This window comes from Buteo buteo, chromosome Z (assembly GCF_964188355.1).
Source record: "Buteo buteo chromosome Z, bButBut1.hap1.1, whole genome shotgun sequence".
NCBI classification, from domain to species: domain Eukaryota; kingdom Metazoa; phylum Chordata; class Aves; order Accipitriformes; family Accipitridae; genus Buteo; species Buteo buteo.
In genome coordinates, this window is record NC_134204.1 from 13,656,302 (window position 1) to 13,682,844 (window position 26,543).

Sequence of the window (26,543 nt, forward strand, 5' to 3'; positions counted from 1 at the left end):
GAGCACCAGGAGGAAAAGGTGAGTGATAGCAGTGGGAGACTTTCTCCTGCAGGAGATGGATGTGCCCATTTGCTGACCTCCCATGCTAGCCAGGGAGGTTTGCTGCTTGCTGGGGATTGGGTCCAGGACTGCAGAGGCTTGGCCAGCCCTTGCACTGTTACCCCTGCTGCTCTTCTATGTGGGCACCAAGGATACTGCCAGAGAGACCTGGAGCATATCAAGAGTGGCTCTGGAGGCAAAAGTCAAGGGCATGGGGGCCCAAGTGTTTTTCTCCTCAATTCTGCTGGTGAGGTGAAAGGGCTTGATGAGAAGTGGATAGATTCAACAGGTCAACAAGTAGTTGTGCACCTGCTGACAACAGCAGGGATTTGTTTTTTGCAGTTGTGGTATCATCTTTGAAGATACAGGACTGCTAGGAAGAGATGGGATCCACCTGACCACGTTGGGCAAAAGCATCTTTGCCAACAGGCTGGCAAACCTGGTGAGGATAGGTTTAAACTAGTAGTGAGGGGGGAAGGAGATGATTACTCTCAAACAAGTGAGGAAGTGATGGCCTAGACTGGCAAGCAAGAGGAGGAGGGTGACGTGAATAAGAGGGGCAAAACGGTGCAGAAGGCTGCCCACCCCAAATGTTTGTATGCAATTAAAGAAGTGCTGAGAAGACAGCACTATGGGAGAAGCATTCACACTTTTTGTGGTAAATCAGCACAACTGGCTGCCTCTCTGAAGTGCCTGTATACTAGTGCATGCAGCATGGGGAACAAACAGGAGCAATTAGAGGCCTGTGTATAGTTGCAGGACTACAGTATCACTGGAATCACAAGGAAGCGGTAGGATAGCTCACACAACTGGCATGCTGCCGTGGCTGGATATAGGCTCCTTAGGATGGACAGGCTGGGAAAGTGAGGAGGAGGAGTTGTCATCTATGTGAGAGAGCAGAGAAAATACACGGAGCTCTGCCTTGGGACGGGTGATGACCAGTCAAGGTCTTATGGGTTAGGATTAGAGGAAAGACCAAGCTGGGTGATGCTGTGGTGACTGTTTGCCACAGATCACTTGAGCAGGAAGAAGTACATAATGTTTTCTTGAGACAACTGGAAGCATTCTCATTTTTACAGACATCAGTCTGAATAGGAAACTTTAACCAAGTTGGTATCTGCTGGAAGAGAAACACCACCAGGCACCACCAATCCAGGAGGTTAGTGGAATGTATTGATGATAACTTCATGAGAAACGTGACTGAGGAGTTAAGGAGGGGAGACATTCTACTAAACCTAGTATGTACAAACAAGGGAGGTAGAGCACAGCATAGACTGCAGTGACCATGAGATGGTGGAATTCATGATCTTGAGAGGAGTGAACAATAGCAATGTCACAACCCTAGACTTCAGGACAGAAGAGTTTGGCTTGTTTAGGGATTTGCTTGGAAGAAACATATGTAAAAGAGTCCTGGAGAGAAGAGGGGTCCAAGACAGCTGATTGATCAGGGTTTTTTTAAATAAGTTTTTTTTTTCCCTGGATCATCTCCTCCGAGAATAATACATCTCAATGTGAATAAAACTGAACAAAGGCAGCAAGAGGCATGAATGGAAGAATAAAGTGCTACTGACAAAACTCAAACATAAAAAGGAAGAATACAAGATGTGGAAGCAGGCAGGTGACCCAGGAGGATCACAGAGATACTGTCTGAGTATGCAGGGGTGACTTTAGGAAAGTTGATGCCCATTAGGAATCAAAACTGATGAGGGACATGGAGGGCAACCACAAGGGCTTTTACAGGTATCTCCACAGCAAAAGGAAGGCTAGAGAACACATGAGCCTACTGCTGACTGGGGCACAGGACCCAGTGAAAAAAGCCATCAGTGCTTACATTGAGGAAAACACTACTTGTGCTCCTGAATTTTTAGCATTCTCCCTAGGGCTCTGAACTATATTTTGATTGACTTCAGACTTTTTGTTCTGACATCATTTGTACCCATGTGAAAGAGCAGGAATGGGTAGTAGTCTGAAGGTTGTACTAGGCTGTTCAGTCTTGTGGTGACGTCCCTAATTCAGGATCCAGGGAAGAAGAAAACTTCCCTGAAAGGAGAGTTGGGTCTGCAAATGGGTGCTTCCGTTCTGCACAGGAGGGAATCACCAATGACCATAACTCACCGCTGTTTCTTCTTGGTGCTGGTCTTAATGCAGGTTTTGTTGTGAGGGGTTGGTCTCTCTGCCCTTGGGAAGACTGCTTGTGCAGGTTCCTCCTCTGTCTCATCATGCATTTCATCCACCGTACCCAGGGCCTTGTACCTATTCTGTAAAGGTATCTTAGAGGCTAAGGAGGGATTTCTCTTTCCACTCCATGCTGTAATCTTCTTTCACCACTCTTTATCCCTGGTGATGCTGCCTTCCTCCTGGCACAAAGCAGATCCAGGACCTGCCTCTGTAGTGGCCACGCAGAGTTGACTTCCATGCATCACAGATGGCAGGAAACAGTTCTATTGATCAATTCCCCTATCAGATTCTCGAATACTCCTCCATCTGCCATGCAAAATGTTGAGGTACTTAATGCCTTCTCTGTCTTGGTCTACTCTACTGGTAAAACTCACACTCAGAAATCCCAAGCCCTTGAGACTAGGAGGTGATCGGTGACAGCCAACACGGCTTCACTCAGGGCAAATTTTGTCTGACAAATTTGGTGGTCTTCTACAATGGGGTTACAGCGTTGGTGGATAAGGGAGGAGCAACTGACGTCATCTACCTGGACTTGTGCAAAGCGTTTGACGCTATCCCACCTGACATCCTTGTCTCTAAATTGAAGAGACATGGATCTGATGGATGGACGACTCAGTGGATAAGGAGTCGGCTAGGTGGTTGCACTCAAAGAGTCGTGGTCAACGGCTCGATGTCCAAGTGGAGATCAGTGACAAGTGGTGATCCTCAGGAATCGGTATTGGGGCTGGTGCTGTTTAACATCTTTGTCGGCAACATGGATGGTGGGATTGAGTGCACCCTCAGCAAGTTTGCCAACAACACCAGGCTGTGTGATGCAGTAGACATGCTGGAGGGAAGGGATGCCATCCAGAGGGATCTTGACAGGCTTGAGAAGTGGACCCTTGTGAACCTCATGAAGTTCAACAAGGCCAAGTGCAAGGTCCTGCACCTGGGTTGGGGCAGTCCCAAGCACAAATACAGTCTGGGTGATGAGTGAATTGAGAGCAGCCCTGCAGAGAAGGACTTGGGGGTGTTGGTTGACGAGAAGCTCAACGTGACCCGACAATGTGTGCTCGCAGCTCAGAAAGCCAGCCAAATCCTGGGCTGCGTCAAAAAAAGCATGACCAGCAGGTCGAGGGAGATGATTCTGCCCCTCTGCTCCGCTCTCATGAGACCCCACCTGGAGTACTACATTCAGCTCTGGGGCCCCCAACATAAGAAGGAGATGGACCTGCTGGAGCAAGTCCAGAGGAGGGCCACAAAGATGATCAGAGGGCTGGAGCACCTCTCCTGTGGAGACAGGCTGTGGGAGTTGGGGTTGTTCAGCCTGGAGAAGAGAAGACCCCAGGGAGACCTTAGAGCAGCCTTCCAGCACCGAAAGGGTGCCTACAGGAAAACCAGAGAGGGACTTTTGCCAAGGGCATGTAGCGATAGGACAAGGGGTAATGGCTTTAAATTAGAAAAAGGCACATTTAGATTACATGTAAAGAAGAAATTCTTTACTGTGAGGGTGGTGAGACACTGGAACAGGTTGCCCAGCGAGGTTGTGGATGCCCCATCCTTGGAAGTGTTCAAGGCCAGGTTGGACGGGGCTTTGAGCAGCCTGGTCTAGTGGAAGGTGTCCCTGCCCATGGCAGGGGGTTGGAACTAGATGATCTTTAAGGTCCCTTCCAACCCAGACCATTCTCTGATTCTATAAGAAAGATTTACCCTTTGTGGAGGGGGATCAGCTTAAGGAACACTTAAAGAAACTGGAAGTACACAGGACCATGGGACCTGATGGCATATACCCACACATGCTGAGGGACCTGGCCAATGTCACTGCTAGGCCACTCTCAATAATCTTTGAAAGGTCCTGGTGACTGGGGGAGATTCCTAGGACTAGAAGAATGCAACTGCCACTCCCCTCTTCAAGGAAAGCAAGGGGGAATTGGGGATGTACAAGCCAGCCAGCCTCCCTTTAGTCCCTACGAACTGATGGAGCAAATAAGCATGGAAACCATTCCCAAGTATATTAAGGACAAGAAGATGACTGGGAGTTGTCAGCGTGGGTTTATGAAGGGGAAATCATGCCTGACTAACCTGACAACCTTCTACAATGAGGTGGTGGGCTCAGTGGTTGAGAGAAGATCAGCGTATGCTGTTTACATTGACTTTTGACACTGTCTTCCTTAACATCTTCATAGACAAAATGATGGAGTATGGACTAGGTAAGTGGGCAGTGAGGTGGACTAAAAACTGGCTGAACTGCCAGGCTGAAGGGGTTGTGATCAGCAGTGTGAAGTACAGCTGACAGTCAGCGATTAGCGGTGTAGCCCAGGCGCTGATTCCGAGACTAATGCTGTTTAACATCTTCATTAATGACCTGCATGACTGAGACAGAGTGCACTCTCAGCAAGTGTGCAGATGACACGAAACTGGAAGGGGTGGTTGATACACCAGATGGTTGTGCTGCCCTTCAGAGAGACCTTGATGGGATGGAGAAAAGGGCTGACAGGAATCTCATAAAGTTCAGCAAAGGGAAATGCAAAGTCCTGCGTCTGGTGAGGAAACCCCTATGCCTTCAGTACCAGCTGGGGGGCCAACTGTCTTGAAAGCAGCTTTGCAGAGAAGGGCCTGGAGGCCCTGGAGGAGAACTAGTTGACCATGAGCCAGCAATGTGTCCTTGCAGCAAAGACGACCAACAGCATCCTGGACCACTTTAAGAAGATATGGCACTAGTGAGACCACATCCGGAGTGCTGTGTCCTGTTTGGGACTCCCCGGTGTAAGAAAGCCATGGATGTATTCGACCAGGCCCAGAGAAAGGGCCTGAGAGTTATTAAGTTCTGAGAGTATCTGGCATATGATAGGGAGGAGGACTGTATGTGGTGTTCTTTACCACAGTACTCCACGACTTTGTAAAGATAATTTGATTTTTTTCACCTTTTTTTCATTATTTTCTTCTCTAGTAATTACTGGCATTGATCCTTTGACAACTATCAAGAATTGAGGCAATGTTGTCTCAATTCCAAGTTTTTTCTTCTGCACAGTAAATCACTTATTAATGTATAATAGTCATTGTAAGGTCCTGAAAGCCTGCGAGAACCTGTACCTGCCTTATCCTACTTAATATCTATAAAGTAATACTTCTAAAATTTGGAGTGTGCTGTTAAGGAAAAGGATATTGTTCATGGATCACTTGGTAAGCTGGCATCAGTTTAATATATTTTAGCCCAGCCCAAGGCAAGATCATACCTTTTGGGGTGGTGGTGGGAGAAATGTAGATTCCTTTTTTATGATAGGCAACTGTAATATAGAAGGCACTAAAAGAAAAGAATGTGGGGTCATTGTAACTAACTAGTCAAGGTCTATTTAACTATATTAGCTGCTTATGTTGCACAGTTCTTGGACATAGAAGCAAAGGAATAATAATTGGGAAAGTGATACTACTTTTTTTAAAAGGAATACTACTGGAAAACTTTTTCCAGTTTGGCTGTCCATATTTGAAAAATAAAATATTGTAGTTTTCCCTGAACTCTTACGATGACCTTGAAATAAGATTTACAACATTTTTGTATCATGAGGCAAGGTTAAGAAATTCCATCTGATCTGATTACAGAACAGAAGAATAAGAGGTGATATCACCACAGCTTCTCAATGCATGTGAGGTGTTTTCTGACAACAGGGCTCACCTTAACCTTGACTCAATGGCAGAAAAGTGTTCAAGAGTTGTAAGTTGCAGTTGTATATAATTGTATAATAAATAAGTCACAGACTATTATAGTGACAATAATGAACTCCTGGACTGTTTCGTCAAGGAATAAGGTGAATACTGTGTTACCAGAAGGTTTTAAGATAAAATTGGACATTGTTGTAGAATTATGCTGTAGCTTGGCTCACCTCAATAGTATGTTGGTTCATGTGAAGGAACTATTGTGAGCTCAAGTGATAGAGCAGTATAGAAAACATGATGTTCTGACTCAGGTTGAAGTTATGGATCTGTTGGATGAAATTTGATGTGTTAATTGTGATACAGTGATAATTTATTGTTACTTCTTTTTGGCCTGTATATCTATTGATCTTGAGTGCTTCTGCAGGAGAATCTACGTATCAAAAGCAAATGTTGATCTGCAAGCCACTGTTTCAGTTTTGAATGTGTATAGCTCATTGAGACCATAGCCTTTGTTTTCAACAATACTCCAACCCATGTGTCCATTTCTTTTTGTTGGAGAAGAAATATGGCTATGTGTTGTGAGGGTTAATAGATTATATGGATTTTTTAAAATAATTTCCTATATTTTGGCTGGTTAGAGCTCAAGCAGATTGATACAGTTAATACAGAAACTTCATTCTAACTCTGTACTTTGTGGATGGTATATGATTAGCTGCAATTGGGGGTAAACTTTTGCTGTCAGATGCACTTTGTGTGTGCATGTATCAAGATTCATATAACCCAATGTGTTCTCTATTTTTTCCAAAAGTTATGCCTAGTAGACCAATGCAGTTACATGCACTGCAGTATAAAACCTAAGCCAAAGTGTATATCACATTATTTTAAGGAAGTCATCTGTGGGTTTTTTTCCCCCTCTTATCTTGGTGTGAGATAAATGTCACCACCATGCTTACTGCAACAAGTTGGAATTGAAAATAAGTTTATGTTCTGATTCTGTTGTTGTTGTTTTTAATCATATAGGGTTGCAAGTGCAAAACTTAACAATTTTTCTCGCCTGGAGCCCACGCTTCACCTCCTTGGTGTACAGTTTAATGAGAATGTGGCCCAAGACATCATGACAGGACAGCATGGGGCTGCAACAAAGCTTTTGTATGAATTGTATATTGCTTTAGAAAAAAAGAGAAAGGCAAAGCTCACTGGAGTAGCCATGGAAGCAATGAGACCTGCAGCAACTGCAAAGCTTAAGTCTATTGAAAGTGTTTTGTATCGAGAGGTAACTAACTGCCTATTTTGTATAAATATATAGGAAAAAAGGTAGCATATTTACATGTACCTCTCAAGCATGTTACATGCTTCCCCTCCCCACTTTTTAAATCTCCTATTCAAAACCAATACTTATATGGAAAAGAAGCAGTCCTTTGCTCTGTCTTATACATAGACAGTGGGATTACACAGTTTATCTGTGACTTATGAGGATATTGATCATGTGTGTTTTCTGTTCCTTTGTTTTGGCTCATTCCGTGTTACCCACTGTGTTTTTAAGCTTTCTCCAGACTTAAAATATGCATAGCAACAAAAGCTAATGGTTGTGGAGCAGCTGCCATTTTGCTTATTTGATCAGTACAGACTGCAGAGTGCGTTGCAGTCTAGGTATCAACTTAGACTAATTTCACCTCCAAGAAACCTGTTTATAATTGTGTTGAGCTTTGTGCCACAGTGGTTTGGTTCCTTCTGTTGTTCCTTCTCTATATATTTATACTACACTCCAGTCTGCAATAACCATATGCTGATTAATACAAAGAGGAAAAAACAAAGGGGAACGAGGATCTAAGAGGAAGTCAGTATCAGTGCAGTAGATTCTGTTAAGGACATTCTTCATGTCTTCAACAGTGACGTTCAGCATGTGCAGAGCATACTTTGTTATCGGGCTGAGCAATCATTAAGAAGCTATATATCGTGAATCAAATTCAGCTGGGTGAAATTTCACTTTTTTTTCTAGCACACTTCCTGAAAAATAGTCTACAGGCAGAAAGTTTAACAAGAAGTGCAAGGATAGTACCAAACAGTCGAAACATCCCTACATCTGTAGAAGGATAGCTTAAAGAAGATAAAGCAACTGAGAGTAGCTCCTGTCAATATATAGGTTCAGAATGCCATTTGAATTGTAGAATAGCTGAGGTTGGAAGGGGCCTCTGGAGGTCACTTAATCCACCCCCCCACTTTAAGCAAAGTCAACTAGAGCAGGTTGCTCAGGACCTTGTTCATTTGGGTTTTGAATATCTTCAAAGATGGAGACTTCACATCTGTCTGGGCAAATTGTTTATCACCCTTTCAGTAATTATTTTTTTCTTATCATTAAGTTGAATTTTCTATATTTCAGTTTGAATAGAATACAATAATTCCAGTTGGAAGGGACCTAAAATGATCATCTAGTCCAACTGCCTGACCACTTCAGGGCTGATCAAAAGTTAAAGCATGTTGTTAAGGGCATTGTCCAGATGCCTCTTAAACACTGACAGGCTTGGGGCATCGACCACCTCTCTAGGAAGCCTCTTCCAGTGCTTGACCACCCTCTTAGTAAAGAAATGCTTCCCCATGTCCAGTCTAAACCTCCCCTAGCACAGCTTTGAGCCATTCCCATGCACCCTGCCACTGGATCCCAGGGAGAAGAGCTCAGCACCTCCATCTCCACTTCTTCTCCTCAGGAAGCTGTAGAGAGTGATGAGATTGCCCCTCAGCTTCCTTTTCTCCAAACTACACAAAGTTTGACGTTGTTCAAGTTCAAATCTGCATGTTCTTTTCCATGGAGCTAGTTATGTTTTTCTGAAAAAATATTTGACCATATTTAGGTGTTGTTCTGTGTACATTAACACAGGAAAACACAGTTTGAAATTACTATTGCAAAGATTATCATATCTAAATAAGTTTTTTACTGTTTCTGACTCTTCATTGCTCGATGTTTAATTTTAGCATTTGAAAACTTTAACGCCACGTCAGGCTGATTTACAACTACAGCAGATTTCAGACCATTTTGAAATAAAATCTAAGGCAGTAGAAGATAAAATAGCTCGTATACATATTGCAGAACAACAGAAAGTTCAGAAGCTCCAAGAGGAACAAAGAGCCCAAGGCATTGAAAAGGTGACTACATACTTTTTAGACTTCTGAAGAAGTATTTTCTTAAGGTCATGTACCTAATGAGTTAGTTAAAGCCAGTGTGAATGCTTGTTAATTCTGTGCTACGTAGTAATGTTTATACAAAAACAAAGAAAAGAAGTATGCGTGGCAATCATTAATATGCAGATATAAAGCCAATATGGTGTTATAAGACCCGTAAAAACATTAATATTTCAAAATCACTTAATGTTAAATTGAGAGTATTTGCATATTGGCATGCTTGGCAAATACTGATAGATTTGAAGACAAAGTGTGAATTTCACAACTGCATGAGTCCAAGGTGTCCTTGTAAAAGGTTTGTGGCATTCTTCATTTGTGAAGAAAAGATGAAGCATTGTTAAAAAGCAGAAAAAAGACAGGGAAGGGGACCTATAGTGGGTATGGCCTCAGAACATCTTGTAGCTCTGTGTAGCTGTTCTGATAAAGTAAAAAAGAGAAACTAATTTCTTAACATATGGGAACGCTCATCCAAAGTACAGCCTGTAGTTTATATAGAGGAGCTGGCCAGCTATCCAAGGGGTGTTGAACCACAATGAAAATGAAGTTGACTAATTTGAGATTGAACATTTTGTATGGCTAATTAAAAGGAGGAGTCTTGCTGTAGTTATTTAGCTGTTCTATTGCCACTGCATGAATAAGAATGAAAAAAAATTCCCTTCATGTATCTAGAAAAGAAAATACAAGCAATAAGCAAAATACTCAAAATAAAATTTTAAAAGAAAATTTATTATCTTATTTGATATATTACATATTTATTTTTAACTATCTTTGACACTTGGTAAAAAAACTTCTTTTCTACTCAATTCCACCTTTAACTGCATGTATTTGTATTGCACTTTTAACTAGTGTAATCAAAATGTTTGTTACTTCTTGATCACCTGAGACTCATTGTTCAGTGGCAATATTACCTAATGGTATTCTCAGTTACTGTAGCAGGAAGCTGGTATTCTCGGTTTCTGTGCTGAATTCTGACCTGAAACAGGAACCATACTAGAGCTAGAATTTAATCCTAGCCCTTAACTGCCTATAAGGCACTGAGCTCAAACTGGTTTTTTTTACAGGTATGCTTCTATTGCACCACGCTATTTGTTAATGCAGACAGAGCTTCTACAGATGTACCATTTTCTGATAATGGTACTTAAAAAATATATTTTCATCCTCAAAACGTTGAGAACGTAACTGTCAGATTATTCAGAAAGTAGAATGATACTTTAATTTAAAATGCATTTTACAACCTCTACTTCTTGATCTAAAAATGGTGATTTATGAGTACAGTGGCTGAGTATATTCTTAAGGTTTAACTGTGGACAAAAGATAAAGAATTTTTTGCTTTCATGGCATTTTAGTGATCCACTTTTAAAAAAAAAAGAGAAGGAAAGAAAGAAAAGTCTTTTGCTCAAGCCTGGAGTCTGATAAGCTTTTCTACTTTCTTCTTGGAAGATTTTTTTCCTTATAGCTTAATTACATTTACTTCATAGATATATAGGTAGCGTATTAGGGCCCTATGGTGTATTTTGTTTAAACACAAGATGTTGAATATTCAGCATCGCATAGGAAGAAGAAGACAAAATGAAATAATGGCCAGGATTCAAGCAGCCATTATACAAATTCCAAAGCCATCACCAAGCCACACCATAAAAGCTATTGAAGCCAAAAGACTCTTAAAGAAGAAAAGAGAAGCAGAGGTAATTATAATCTATACTCTTTCAATATTAATTGTATGAACTTGCAAAACATATGATTTCTGGGAGCATTTACACTTACAAATACTCTACTTGCACCATCCAAAAGCTGCAGATATAACAGTTAAAAAGATATAGTAGACTCCACCAGTGAAAATGGGGCTAAATATTAATATGATTACGATTCTACATTTGTTACTGAGTAAAAATTTGTTTCGATGTAAGAGGAAGTTCTTATTGAATAAATACCATAGGTAGGTACTAATTTAATTGTTGACAGTATTTTAGCTTCTAGTCTACTGAGTAGAATATGTGAAATAAAAGCTTTAATGTTTCCTTCTCATTTGTGCATGATGAAATTTTGCACCATAACGTATTAACTCTTCTGTAACAGAGTCTAAAACTGCCTGCTATATCAAAAATGTTAGTAACAGCTGAAATTGACGATAGTCTTAGATTAAATCAAGAGATGATGGCAATGCAGTAGTAAAAAAAAAGTTCTGTATTACCTAAGGCTGAAGAGTACTTGGATTGTAATCTTACAGTTCATGGATTGTATTTTCATTAGGAGTGCAAATATTACCAGTTTTTGCAACTGCACAGCCACAAAAGATGCATTTAAATGTAGAATGTAGGAACATATTTGCTTGAGTAACTATCAGGGATAAAGTCAAGATACTCAGTCTAAAGCAGATCATAGTCCAGAATATCTTGTTTCAAATCCCAGAATGGTGGGAATTATATAAACTGCTAGAGTCCTACATAAAATCAGAATTATCCTGCAGAATGAACAGCTGCAAAATCTTAGGATTTTCTGGCTGGTGAACATAGGTATAGCTAGGAAAAGGGGAGGGGGGAAGGACATGAAAGGTAGAAGAAGGAAATAGTCTTGCCTTTTTTCTTTATCTAGCTGATGCTTAAAATATTTTCAGTGTAAACATGTCTGTTGTACTAACATGACATAAAAATAATTCCCTAATACTTAGTCTGTTGAACCTTCCTTATGATGCTTTGTGAAGAGAAAAGAAACATTAAATTTTGTGTTATTTCTTCAGGACACATACAAGAATATTAAAAAATTTGAGAAGTCTTTGGCAGGAAATGCCTCTGCAGTACACAGCCAAGTCACTGGCAGGTAATATTTGGATATTAGATTGTTAAGATTAGACAGTATCCTGTGTCAGGTGCCTACTATCTGTGTAGACAGCTACTTGAGGAAAATGTAGTGGCTTGTTTAATTTAAGCTGTGGTTGTCCTTTGAGTGATTGTCCCACCAGCACTGCAAATATTCCAACTGCAGCATGTTTTTACCTTACCTTTAGTTGTGGTAGGGATGGCTCAAGCTTCCATCTCTCCTTTTTGCCATATATGCAGCAACAAAGGACACAAAGTGCATCTCTTCTTCTCTGTTCATTTCAGTCATTGAGTCTGTAAGGTCAGTTAGACTTGCAGAGAGGCAAGAATGGTTGTGGATGTACATAAACAGTAAAACATTTCAAAGGTAATAGAGAGAAGTAACTTTTCTCCTTAGACTTATCTGGATGTTGATTTATTTGTGAATAATTTTAATAGTCATTCTGTTACCTTTAGTGATTTGTATACCATACTCAGAAGAGGTGGCACTCATACATACTGCTGTCGATACTTCGGCATGTAAACAACCTGTGATTAATAACTCTGCAAAACGGCAAGACTGCATGGGTATATTGAAGAGTAACCCATCTTTCTTTGATATTCTGTGAGCCATCCTAATCTCCTGTTTCTGCAGAATTTGGCTCCGTATTAGCAAATCAACTAATTGGCAGTTGGCTCAAGTCAGTGCTGGAGCCCTCCTCTGGACTTAGTGGTCATTGTGGGGCACAAGAGCACGAATAAGTAGCCACAGTGCCCACAAAGAGTGCTGTTATGCATTTGTCAGACTTGCACATAATTGTACAGGGATCTGTATAAAAACAACTCTAAGAACCATAATTCCTATAAACTCAGTGATCTTTTTCTTTTTAATCTTTTCAATCAGCAATATAAAAGAATCATTGCAAACACAGAAGTTGCAAGAAACAGCTCGAGAAATTACAGCACAGACAGCAACTGAGCTGTTAGGCATTTATTCAGATGATGACTATATAAGGAAAATTCAAAAACGTTTAGAGGAAGATATGTTTGCTAGAGAACAACGAGAAAAGAGACGACGAAAAATGCTAATGGCACAGTTAATAGCACATGAAGCTGAAGAGGTGAGAAAATGTATGCTGAAGTATATAACTCATGCATAATTAGAAATCTAAAAATTTGCTTACAAATATAAAAGAACAGGCTTTTTGGAGGGTTGAATAAAATTTGCAGGGGATAAAGGGAGCTATATACACTTATCTCTGAAAATAACTTTCATGCCAGCTATTGTCTTTCCTTGAAAAATACGGAAGGTTGTCTGTTGTCTCTCACCACCTTTATGTCATACTTAACCCTTAGAAATCATAAAGATCAAATGAAGGCAGCAGAGCTAAGATTATGAAAAATCAGTTGAAAACCTGCCTTCTATTTCCTCCACCCCTTCCAAAGTTGAACTTCAAATTATCAAATTGTATACTGGTTCTGAAGAAGACACTTATTAAAAAGCAACAAACATGGTATTCCTTGGTTGAAAACCTGTATTTACAAATGTGTCATGTAAAGTTTTTGATCTGGACTGGATGAATTCTGCAGTAGTTGTGATGGGTGATATGAAGAAGCAAAACACTTGTTTTGCAGATCAGAGCTTTGATCTTTGATCTGTTATGGAATAGAAGATGTGTCTCTGGAGGATGTCTAAAAATGGATGTTGCAGGGTATTCCATTTGAATCCTGTCCTGTAAAGCACAAGCTTTTCAGATTCTTCCTCTGACACTCCTCATTCAAAAAGCAACTCTTAGATTACTGACTTAACAGATCTTCTCTTTCATAATGATTGTATCAAAACAGAACCTTGTAACTTCCTGGGTTTCTGTGATTTCTAGTTAGTTTTGTCTTAGTATGCACTGTGAGTCCTTAGCTTAGATCATGTGTTGAACGCAGTGTAGCCGAGCTTGATTCCACTGCTGTTGCATAATTATAGCACTTCAGATGTGTGGCATTTCTGAAAAGGAAGTGTGTGACATTATAAATATATTTAAGCATTGGCATGTAATATCTGGAGATGTTTTTGAAGTCGTTAAGAAAAAAATAAATTTGTTGGGGTAGGCATCTAGAAATTAGATGACTTGTCATTAACTATCCCAGCCCTATATTCTATGAAAACCACCTGTAGTGGCTTAGACCAAGAATCTGTCTATCCATGTATCCTGTCTCTGAGCCCTTCTTCAAAGAAATTCTATACCATGTTCATGTTGATATGCGTAGGCCATGAAGAAGTTTTGCAACACAGTTGTCCGAAATCACTGTAGTCCCAAAACTTGCTCTTCACCTGCTATCACCTGTTACAGCCCCAGCACAACCCCAGCAGCCTGGACTAGTGGTTCTGAAAGCCATGGCTGTCAGCTGATGGCCACGTGGCCAGTAGCAATCGCTGGGGCATTAGGTGGATACAGCAGCTCTAAGCCAGCCAAGCCAGCCAGTGCTGTCAAGGAGGTCAGACAGCTGGTCCACCTGTGGCTGTAGTACAAGCCTTGTCAGTTTGAGATGGATGAATTGTTGCCATGTGTTGCCAATCAGGCTAGCTCCAATGAGGCTCCAAAGCAAGGCAAAAGTAACAATAGTGTTCCTAACTTACCAGCAAGAAAAATCAGCATTGATATAGGAACAATAGAAGTCACAGACTGCAGGAATTAGAAGGAAAGACAAGTGAGTGGTTGACTGGAACAGTAGTCTGACCAGATCAGAGAATCTATTTAGTGGTAATTTGATTCTAAATTAACAGAGGAAGAGGTGTCTGGCTGGAACTCTGTGAGGTTTCAGAAATTAGATGTTGCTTGACTTGAGACAAGTGTGAAGCAAACAGATATTTTCTTTAAAAAATTAAGAAATATACAAAATAGTTGAAAATTACTTTTCCCCTCCATTAGACATTAAACCAGAAAGGATTTGCAGGCTGAATGTCTTGTAGACATTAGGGTCAGATTTTTACCTATACTGCATATACTTGAACACAGGGCATGGGATCATTTAGAGTCAAATGAATTTCCTCTCTTCAGAGTGCTTTAGTATGTTTCAAGTCTGTACGTATAAACCTCTACTAAAAGAATCTTGTTCAAATTCTTGAGTTTTGGCACACTACAAGATGGAGCCTGGGAGAAAATATAATTTACAATTACATGACATTCCTCCATGCAGAGCACAGGGTGATGCCAGTCAGATTTTCATAGGCAGAAGTTGAAAGTGTTTGACAGTAACATGGCTTCATCCTAATTGAATCTTTGATCTCTACCATTTCAACAAAGTATTTGTTCTAAGTACTTGTTATTTTTAAAAGCTCTGTTCAGATTTTATCTCTCAATTTAAAAAGTTATCAGGAAGAAGTTACTGTCAGCAATAAATTGAGAAGATAAAAATGGGAGGGGAAATGAATTGTTACTAGATTATTGCTTGTCAGCCAAATAGATTTATGTATGCTAAGCTGTAAGTTTTGGTCATAAATTTTATGACTACACAACAGGACAGAATTGTTTCATTTGTATGTAAATTAAACAAGGAAATAGAAAAATAGGAAAACATGATATAGTAATTATTTATGAACAACATTAAACATAAACACATTAATGTTTGGCCACTGGATGCCACTGTTGTCTCAAGTAGGTAAAGTGAAAAAAAGTGTGTATTATGCGTTCCTAGTAATTTTTCAAATGATTACTAAGACATCCCATTTATGATATTTATGATTTCTTCAGATTTCTTCTTCTGTGAAGAAGTTGGTGTAAAATCTTAGGTCAAAAAATTGTACTACCATTTTTATTTTGCCTCTTAGTATGTCCAGAAGTTTCAAAACTTTGCAAACTTAAGTGTTAGTACTTTGTCCATTCCTGCTTGTATGAAAGACAGCTACCAATGTTTCAATCCCCTATCCAATAAGCACCCTTTTTGAATTCAGGAGTTTGGTGTTCTGAATCATAATTTAGCCATTGTGTAGCAATGAGTTAATTGCCTTTTCATATATTCTTGTTCCTCAAAAATTTCCTGCTGACTCTTTTTAGACCTACTCAGCATGTCAAAATATTTGATCACTTAGAATGTTGAAGTTCTCTACCCTTCAGTTAACAAATAAAAAGTCTCTTTTGGCCGCTCTGAAGTGTTCTAAAGGAGCACCCATTTCCTTTATAAAGAGCGCATTCACCTAGATGAGGGGCTTTGATTTCGCACTGGGCCAACTACTTGCACCATACAGTTGATGGTTTGAGTATGACAAATGACTAGTCTGTTAGGGTGGCTCCTTCAGTTCCCTGTGAATTAGGATTTAAAGATCCATTTTCCTCTGGTGGAGGACTTACTGCTTTACTAATCCATGGCTGAAGATAAGCAGTTGCAACTGAAGAAAACAATAATGATATTTACTTGTAATAGGAAGCAAAGTCTGTGCATTGTCTACTCTTTGAAATCTTAATGAAATACTAAGTCCAAAGAAACAGCAGATAGAACTGAGGCAGCAAAGGGCATTATGTGTCCTTTTATTGTCTTGACTTCATGAATGTAAGAGACAAACGGACAAATTAACTCTTCAGTAGGCAGTGCTGTTGGAAAATTTTATCACCTGAACTATATCAAATTACACGTTGCATGAATATGAAAATATAAAGTGTATATAAAGTTGTTACAATTGCATTGTTTTCCATTTCAGTTGCATGCATGATGATAATTCTGTGCATAGAAAAATAGTGTACAAACAGTACACTACAAATAGACTACAAACCAAAACGCATTTAAAATTAGATCCTCATTTTGTGATGACCTTTGTAAAGGACAATATCCTGTGCAGGTGGAGCACTCTGGGATTAAAGCCTGAGATGACCATATCTTGCCATTAGAACTATCATGCAGTGTCATGAGATTCAGTGCTAGGAAAGGGGAGTGCAAAGTTCACGTTTTGGCTAAAATAAGCAAAATGTTGAGGGATTTTTATATCAGCTTAGTCTTTTCAAGTCACCAGTATTTAATTGGAATGTACTTTATTCCCAGCAATTGTAAAGGGAAAGGAACTTAAAAATATAGAAGCAGTTTTGTTTGAAAAATATTGGCTTCTCCCTTACATCAACATTAAAGATCTAAATTAATTGGAAAGTTCTTGCATTTAATTCTTAATGTTGCAATTAAAATAGCCATGTTTTGCAGCTTTGTGTTAGAAATCTATTACAGATGTCCTGATAGCATTGTGTAGCACAGATCTAGACCTTTTTGTAGAGTTCTTTCATAAGTAGTATGATAATAAGTAACAAAATTTGATTTTTCATTTTTAGGGAATTTATGTAAAGTGTTCTGCCCTCTCTGTCACAGACAGCTGATGGAAAATAAACCAGTTTAAAAAAAATAGAAGTGATACTTTATTTTGGTTGGCTTTTCATACTACTACTAACTGGCTTTACTTGTTCCTCTGTTCTTAGGAAAATGAATCTGAAATCTTCAGATCAGTTCCCAATTTAGGTCCTTAAATTGGAACACATTTCATAACAGTTTTATTCCATCTGAAACAAATGTCCAGGGAATCAGAAATTTCCTCTAAAATTCTGCTGGAGGAGTGATATTTGGCAATGGCACTTGAAAGGCAAGCTGTCTGGACTGTGAAAGAACTTTAGGTTAGGATAAGCATTAGTTTAGATACCAAGAACAGACTAGAGAAATGCAGTAGTAAGATACTATTATGGTTTGACAAGTACTTTGAAAAGTAAGAGTCTGCAGCCTTCAAAGTGTTTGTGCACACCAGCCATGCTTCAGGCAATGATTCAGAATGATTTTCTTATAGTACTGAATAAGTATTCTATGGAATTCATGGATTCTGCTCATGTCCTCGTGAGAACACTGAAACTGTTACCCAGACGTCTTGTATTTTCCTCTGTTCTGAATGCTTCTTCATATTCCCAGTCTGCCGAATGGAGGAGAGTGGCAGACGTAATTACCCACATCCCAAGAAAGAAGGAAAAACTTCAAACCTGTAGAAGAATAGACTGATCAAGGATCCAGCAGAGTATGGCTGAGAATGGGGACTGGTGAAGAGCAGGGTTAAGTTAAGGATCTAAGGAAAGGGTATAACTTTACAAACAGAAGCAATTATTTGAAATATGCTGCAGTTTCTTTGCACACAGGAAATATGAAAGTTAAATTTGAGTGAATCTCAACAAATGTATTTTTACTATCTCAGTTAAGACATATTTAGAATTGACTTCTATGGCTCTACAATTCTTACATAGTTTACAAAAATAGTACTTATAAATAGATATGTATGTTGTTCCAGATTTATGTATCAAATGAGCAGGTAGATGCTGTTATATGACTCCATTCATATTTCTCATATGAGACACTGATGAATTGTCTATGAAATAGTTTATAAGCTGTGCTTAATACTGTTATTTTTTATCTTTTAGGAGGCTTACCGGGAGGAGCAACTTATTTATAGACTAATGAGACAATCTCAGCAGGAACGGAGGATTGCTGTTCAACTCATGCATGTTCGACATGAAAAAGAGGTGTTAAGGCAAAACAGAATTTTCAGGGAGAAACAATATGAAGAAAGAAGACTGAAAGAGTTCCAGGAAGCTCTTGATAGAGAAGCGGTAAAAGATTATTTGCTCCCTGAATTGCTGCAGGGCTGTTGCAGTACCTTCCTGTTATGAAATGGAATTCATATTGTCAACTGTTAGAATTTAGGAGTTTTCTAGGGACAAGGTGATTTAGTGATGAATATATTCTTTTATCTAGGTTCAAAGTTACAGCTAAGTTAATAAGGGATAAAACTGAGCAACTGAAAGTCTTATTTTGATCTTTTCTTCCAAACTAATTTTAACTTTGTAGGAAAACGTCTCTGTGTGATGAGTTTAAAAGGCACAGTCTTGCAGAGACAAAATGACAAAAGGCAATGACATAAGATCTTGTTTCAAGAACCATGTTTTTCATTTCCTTTAGATGCAATCTGTTAATAGCCATTTTTGACAAATGCTGGAGGAGTTCCACTTGTGAGTGCTAATCTCTACCTTGGAGCTCGGTGTTGATTAATAAATTAAAAGGACTCATAATCCTGTGGCAAACTGCCAAGTGCTACACTCATAGTAGGCCATAATGTATGGTAGAAATCTTATTTTGCTCCTGCCAAAAACGATTAGCAGCTCCAAATCCTCCAACACAGCAGGAGTCCTATGTAATCAGCAGCTACAGCTATTGATTACAACATCTCTTTAAGTATGCTGTTGGCCAAAAGGAACACACCATCACAGGAACTACTGATAATTTTCTACCATGACCAGAAATCTTTCTCAAAGATTGAACAGTATCAATAACATCAAATTATTTTCAGATCAGAATCTTGTAAGTTAAATTACTTGTCATATATTCTAAATGGGTATTCTATTGTGGGTTTCAGTGGGACTAAGCCTTTACCAATGCATCTGCATAGTTGTTCATTACGAAGAGTAGAGAGCATCATTTCATGTTTCCCTGCCCTCTAAGAACTGAAGATGTTCTTAATCTGTTTGTCATGAAAGAAGTAATATATTTCTCATTTATTTCATTATATTTTAGCAGTTAGAAAGCAAACAAACTGGAATTTATATTATGAATAAAAAATTTTAGATTTGTCTATGCGTTAATCTGCTTGCTGGCTATCCAAGTCTCATGAGAATCTAGCTTTTTTAATTTCTTGACTTAAATAAGCACATTAATTTTCATTTCCAGGACTGTGCACTTCTGCACTTTCATTTTCTTTGCAATCTCAAATTTACTCTTTAAAAAAAAATTCTAGGCTCTTGCAAAACAAGAAAAAATTGATTATGAAGAACAAATTATCAAAGAAAGAGAATGTCATGAGAAAATTGCCATTGAAAGAGCTCAGGCACGTTATAAAAAGCACTATTCTATATGTTGGGAAGTGATGAACCAAATCATTGATTTGTCAACAAAAGTAGGAGAATATCGTCTACTGACAAACAAGTGAGTATGGTAGCTGTTAGGCAAAAATAACAGCTGTTAGGTAGCTGTTAGGCTTCATTATTCAGACTGATTTAAGCACCATAACATCTTATGTAGATTTTAAGACGTCTTACAGGACAGCTCCAATTAGTTTGTGTGGGAAAATGATGACATTACTTTTGTGTGAGGATTCACTGAGGTGTAATACAGTATGAACTAATGCTAAAGCCTTAGCATAATTTCTTGAAAACTCAGCTAACTTGAATCCTTAGGAGGCTAAGATCCACTAGTTCTATAGCTTGTGGAACTACTGATTTCCTTTTTATGAACAAATTCCTTAGTTTAAAAGTTAAAAACTGAGTGGTGCTCATGTCATTCTAGATTGTGCTGCTAGCTGAACACTTCCTCGGTATAACATAAACAGAATCAATTTCCTAATGTATTTCAACCTGTCTGGACTGTCCAAAGAGTAAGGTCAGTCCGAAATCTTCCAAGTCCTACATGCTGTGATTCCCTTTTCTGACATGCCCTAATTGCACAGGGTTTCTGAGAAGGTCCTAAAAAGGCAATAACCTCCAAGTGCCTGTGCTGTACGAGTGTTTCCAAAACCATGGAGTGGGGTATTGTTGCTGTTGTTCTTTCATTAGTATTCAGTGATTAGACTATGGGGTAAGGCTTACAGCATTAGAAAGTATGCCAAAATCTTCATTGCCTTTTAGTGTAATTGTATGTTAAAATAATAAAGCTGTAACCATATGAAATACATATGATTATATTTTATGGAATTTATATAAACTTAGGCCCAGTGAGTACATGAAAAAATAGTCAGCCTAGACACAGTTTAGTGATGATTTGATGATTTCCCTGTCTGACACACCCATGATTCCAGTGTAGGCCAGTGTCACATTTGCTTGTACTGAGTGGTGCACAGTATGTACAGATATTTGAAATATCTTTCCAAAGTATGCATATCAAGGTTGTATCTGCATTTACTGTGACTATAGGTATGGTTTGTCTGTCCTTCCATGCACTTCATTGTGCAGGATACATACAGTAAGTATTAAATTATTTTTGAACAGCACATGCAGAGTTTATTTAAAGCTATAACATTCAACTATCTACAATAATTTCCAAAAAAAAAAAGTCAGTCCAAATTGATGTAATCTTAAGAAATAGTAGAAACTTTCGTTTTGACCATTTGTTAAATTTAAGCTGTTATTTATATTGTTTATTTAGCAGCCATAGAATTCTAATGTGACATGTAAGCATCCTGTTTGCATTTAGCTTGCTACTATATGCAGTTTGTCTTGTTGTTTCATATGAATAATTTTCCTTTCTAAAAGGAAAAAAAATAGTTTAATTACTCATATAATTCTAAAGTAATTTTAGCTTCCAGGAAAAAATTCTATAGATTTTTGGTGAGAGGAGGCTTTACCCCACAAAAGGGAAGAATATTCTGGAGCAGGGAAAACCAGCTATGGCAATACTGTTGCTACAGAGCTCTGCCAGCCAAATACTGTGTTATGACACGTTTATGAAAATACTGAAGCCTACAAGTGCCTATGGCTGTCATATAAATAACGAAGCACTTATAAAAAGCTGTAATAATTATAGAAGGCATTATAAACTATATCTAGTTTAGCATATGCTTGTTTCATGATTGTGATTCTTGTAAATTTGGATCTGCTATTCTCAAATTTCTAACCCCTTTAATTTTTGGTTTGGAACTCTTTTTTTTTTTTTTTTTTTTTTTCCCCTCTGCAGCAGAATTCCATTAAAATTGATGCTTGATTGGAAGGAAATTTTTTTTAATGGAAAACCAATGTATGAACAAGCCTCAATTCAACCTTTGCCAAATGAACCAAACCCAGAACAACTTGTAGAGCTGAATAAAATGAATCTGTTAGATGAAAAAGATTATGGTGAATACAAGGTACATCAAACTGATGAGACATAATGGAAGATAATACACCTTGATTTTTCATAATCATAAACATTTTGTTGTGTTGTTTCATTTTGTTCTTTTACTAGTTTCTGAAACCAGATTTTGACATGCATTTTCTTTTAATTTCCTGAGGTTCTATATGAAATATGGGGCTATATTTTATGTTAGTAGCACTGGAGAACTGCTGCAACTTTAAAACACTGGTACAATTTCATTCTTGTATATAACATTGATTATGTTTTTTTTCCTGAGTTCATAGGACCAACATGTTAATTGCAATGCAATTAATATTTAGCTAATAGGAATTTGAAAGTGTGCTTAATGCTACCGTGTTTCAAAATGCAACAGAAAGTAGCCAGCAAAAGCAAGTAAAATTAAATACTCTATCTGTTACAAAACCTGATAGTCTTAATTTTAGCAATTTTGAGTGAAAGCTTTCTAGCAAGATTTATTGGTTTGAGTGATCCATTTATTTTAAGATGGTAATGTTTGTGAAAATTATTAAAAATGGCTGACATTTTTTCTTAACCATCTATTAGAATACAAGTAACTATTTTTCAGGGTACCTTAAAACTTTTCCTCAACTTAACAATACATTAATGTAATTTCACAAGTGAAAGATTAATTTTGTTGATGTTTCCCTGTTAAAATGTATTATACAATTTTTTTCCAAATTACATCAACAATGCTTTTCTTTGGAAAAAAAACAATCCCACTACATATTTAGTCTTTTCAAATAATCTGCTTAATTAGCACATGGCTATCTTGGCAAATAACCTGTCTTTGACTTGTTGGGAAATAATAACTATAATACATATGTGCCTTTATCCACATCCTGAATCAATTGGTACATTTTCTTTTGCAATGAGTATAAATGTTTGTTACAGGTTTTGTGATGAATGCCTGACAGCTCAATTTACTTTGGTTTCAATCTTAACATATATTTACCTGATTTATCTATTTATAAGGTCCTTGTGCAGACCATATCAACTCATGTAATGGATTTCATGATCAGTTTCTTTAGGTGAAAAAAGGCATTTGTACAAGACCAACAGGGAGGACATACAGGCAGCGAACAGTTATTGGGGAACACTAATGAAAATTTTTTCAGTCATATTGTTGTTTATATTACAAAGTCTTGTAGTCTTCCCTAGATGTAAGGGCACTGAAGGTCACAAACATTTAATGACACATTTAAAGCCTCTTTTTTGCTACCAGTCTGTTTCAAGTGCACATTCACATAATTTTTTTTCCAGATGTTGTTAGTCTTATGTCTTTCTGAATCAGTATTAATTGAAAGCTGGTATCATATGACATGTCTAAAATTGTTGGCACCAGTTCATACTTATGTATTCTAAAAATCTAAGTAAACAGCAATACCGTTAAAGTATTGCTTCTAGAAAAAAGTGTATTGCAGGGCATTCTGGCAAAGTTTATGCTGATTTTCTTAACCCTTGAGAAAAATGCCCAGCACAGGCAATTTGGCATCTCTCAAGAATACTAAGTTTGCACAAGGAATACTGACTGAAAGCATCAAATATATTTGATAAAATACAAGAACAAAATACAGTGCTATCAGTGAGTTGCACATTCCACATTAGATTGAGCCTGAAAATATTTGGAAATTACCACATCATCAGTTGTGGAAATAAATTAATGGAATCACCCAAAACAAGCATAACAGTAGGCACTGCTCAAAATATCAAATAATTTCCAGTTTTGATCAAGAGTCTTGACCAGGACTTAAATAACTCTCACCTGGATACCTGAAAACTTGTTTCTGACAGGTAAGCTACTTTAGATCAAGACAGGTACAGTCTAGCAATCTTCTGGTTAAAAGGGTAAGAAATCTGAAAGGTGAGTGCTTCAAATGGGGAGCCCATTCCATTTGGAATTCGTTTTTCCTACAAGTCTGATAGAATTTAAAATAACTAATCCATCTCTGCTTCCATGTTTAAGGAAGTAAGGAAGAGTGGTTCAGATGGGACAAGGTTTTGGTTTTTTAAAGCATGCCTTTTTCAATTACATATTAAGAAGGACATTTTCTGAGATATATTAGAGAGGGTATATTGTGCAACTCAAAGATTTTTTTTTGGTTTTACTGATTAAAAATAGGTGATATTTTCATTTAGAGTGATACTAAGTTACATTGTGTTATTCTCTCTAATGCACATATGTTCAAAGTCCACACTGATCAAGTTCCATTAGTAGAATGTATGCTGTGACAATATATCATTCATGATAGTAAGTTCAGGAAAAGGTTGTATATTGTACCTGGAACATGAATTCAAAACAGTATATTTCAATAGAACTTTGAAACTGGTTGCTGCTTCTAATGGTGATTAAATATTTAATGTATAGAATGATACAATTGTTTAGGTTGAAAAGAATATGGAGGTCATTTAGTTCAATGTCTTTGCTCAAAGCAGGGCCAAATTCTGAGTCAGATAAGGTTGCTCAGGACCTTGTCTGGTCAGCTTTCAAGTATTTCCAAGGGTAGAGGTTCCACAGACTCTCTGTCCAACCTGTTGCTGTGCTTAACCACTCTCATTATGAACATATTTTTTCTTCATTTTTTTTTTCCTAGTTGGAATTCCTCTTGCTGAAACATTTGACTTTGCCACTAAATAATAATTAATACAGGACTAGTATTATCCTGCATACTAAAATGTTCTCTTTTAGTTTCTCATAGCATAAAGTGCACATCAGGACTTTCCTAGTGTTATAAGATCCAATACTGGTAGAGTATATATTAGAGTGGCAAAAGCATCAGTGTTATCAACATTCTTCGCATACTGAACTCATAACACTGTACCAGCCACTAGGAAGACAGTTAACTCTATCCCAGCTGAAACCAGGACAGTATGTCCTTCCCTCAAAATTGTTTGAATTATATGGTAGTTTGTTTGGTTTGGGTTGGTTTTGGGTTGTTTGGCTTTGGGGTTTTTTCTCTCTATTGAATGTGTGTTAGGCAAATATATATATTAGAAACCTTTGTCTGTAAAAATTTTCAAAAATTTATGTGTGATACTGGGCAATAATGTTGCCCAGTTTTTAGAATGTTGAATATTAGGCTACTGGGCTTCTATTCCAAAAATCTGCTACTGATTCATTCTGTGGTATTGGTGAAATGATTTTTCATGTTTATGGAATTAAAAAAAATGATTCTCGGACTCTATGAAAGAAGTTGGTAGGAGTACTTGTCTCTCTCAACTAAGTATTAGTGAATATCAATAAATGCTTAATGATTATGACATAATTATAGCTTTTAACAAGGGTCTATTCTAACAAATATTTAGTACTATTAAGATTTGGTTATTTTATGTATTGTGTTTGTGTATAGATACATATATCTAGAAAGATGAAAGACAAGGCATATTGACAAATTATTTGGTAATTTGTCATTTATACAGAGTATGACAGGGGAATGGTGCCCAACTGAAGAGAACAGTGAAAACAAACCTCCTCTTAATAATAACATACTGGGTCATGTTCTTCGTAGACTGATGGAGATTTTCTATCCTCCAAAACCCAAATCTTCACCACCTTTATTTCCTCCATTTCCTATCAAGGGATGTATTTTGGGAAAACTTTTTAGTGGAAAAACTACCTGTGCAAAGTTTATTGAAAAAGGTAGAGATTTTTCTTTTTTTCCCCTAAAATTCTTAAAAATGTTTATTTGCATTAAAATCCCACTCTTACAATGAAAATTGTTTGGGCAAATCCTTGCGTTACTAATCCTTGAACCTCAGATGCATCAGTATTTTGCAGGGAGTGGTTGCAAGCCATTCATTCATTATCTTCCAAAATAAAATTAAAAACACCTGAACTTGAATATAGTGTTCATATAGTATTACTTCTGCATTAAGAATTTGAAGATGCTTTTGGCAGATTCTCTGGGGATATTTGTTATAGAAGAGACTAGCAAGATAGCTAGGTGATTGTGCGGACACGCTGTGCGGTGGTTACAGAGAAGAGACAGTGGAAGCAACTTTCATCAACAGCCCAAATGAAATCATTCACTTAATTGCCAGTAATAGTCTCTCTGTATGTATGCTCAACTCAAACTGTGTAAGTGATCTAATTTTTTTGTATATTAGTTTGCAATATTCAGGTACTATCTGTTGATACTCTGGTTCAGGAAGCCATCCAAGCTTTTCTTAAAAATGAAATGAAAAGTGAGCACAATGTGATTCTACAAGAAGTAGAGAGTTCCGGGGAAAAAAATGAGGTAAGCATTTTTTGTTGATTTGGGGTTTGGCTCCAGCAGGAAGGTGAGAATGAAATATATAAGGAGGAAAGAATATTGTTTCATTTTTTTTTACTCAATTTCAAACTTAATTCTAAGTTTTGACTTACAAGTCTTCAAGAGTCAGCTTGAATTGACAGGCTTGTTTTTCCTGTAGTATGTAGTTTCCTTTCTAATCCATTTCTTTTCATAATTGATACAAGGTCCAGAAGAACTTATCAAAATCACCACTGAAAGTTCTAAATAAACTCCAGACAGAAACATCTACCAATGGAACCAAAGGTGTGTATATATTTTATTTATATATGTATATATAGTTTATACAATTTAGTTTTAATTCTTATCTTAGTAGATTTACATAACAATTCTCCTTTCTCTTGTAGTATCCATGGTAGTATCCATGACATCTGAGTTTTCACAGTAGTTTCCATTACGAATTTCCTGTTCCCACACATTCCTAGTGTCTGGGAGCAGCAAGTGCAGGCTGCTCCATGAAGGAAGGTGAGTTAGGTGATGAGTGCAATAGCAAAGCAGGAAGCACCAACTTTGACCAACAATGAGT

The 26,543-nt window shown here is 37.7% G+C and overlaps 1 protein-coding gene across 1 annotated transcript in view; it reads left to right on the forward strand.

Annotated features, from left to right (window-relative positions):
• SPEF2 (sperm flagellar 2) overlaps positions 1-26,543 on the forward strand; it is a 59,177-nt gene that overhangs the window by 2,628 nt on the left and 30,006 nt on the right. Inside the window, exons 3-13 of the mRNA XM_075020573.1 lie at positions 6,871-7,123; positions 8,821-8,991; positions 10,572-10,712; positions 11,765-11,796; positions 12,727-12,943; positions 18,251-18,439; positions 19,621-19,808; positions 21,552-21,720; positions 25,146-25,365; positions 25,833-25,963; positions 26,185-26,263. Coding sequence (XP_074876674.1) covers positions 6,871-7,123; positions 8,821-8,991; positions 10,572-10,712; positions 11,765-11,796; positions 12,727-12,943; positions 18,251-18,439; positions 19,621-19,808; positions 21,552-21,720; positions 25,146-25,365; positions 25,833-25,963; positions 26,185-26,263 — 1,790 coding nt within the window. The remainder of the gene's footprint in view (positions 1-6,870; positions 7,124-8,820; positions 8,992-10,571; positions 10,713-11,764; positions 11,797-12,726; positions 12,944-18,250; positions 18,440-19,620; positions 19,809-21,551; positions 21,721-25,145; positions 25,366-25,832; positions 25,964-26,184; positions 26,264-26,543) is intronic.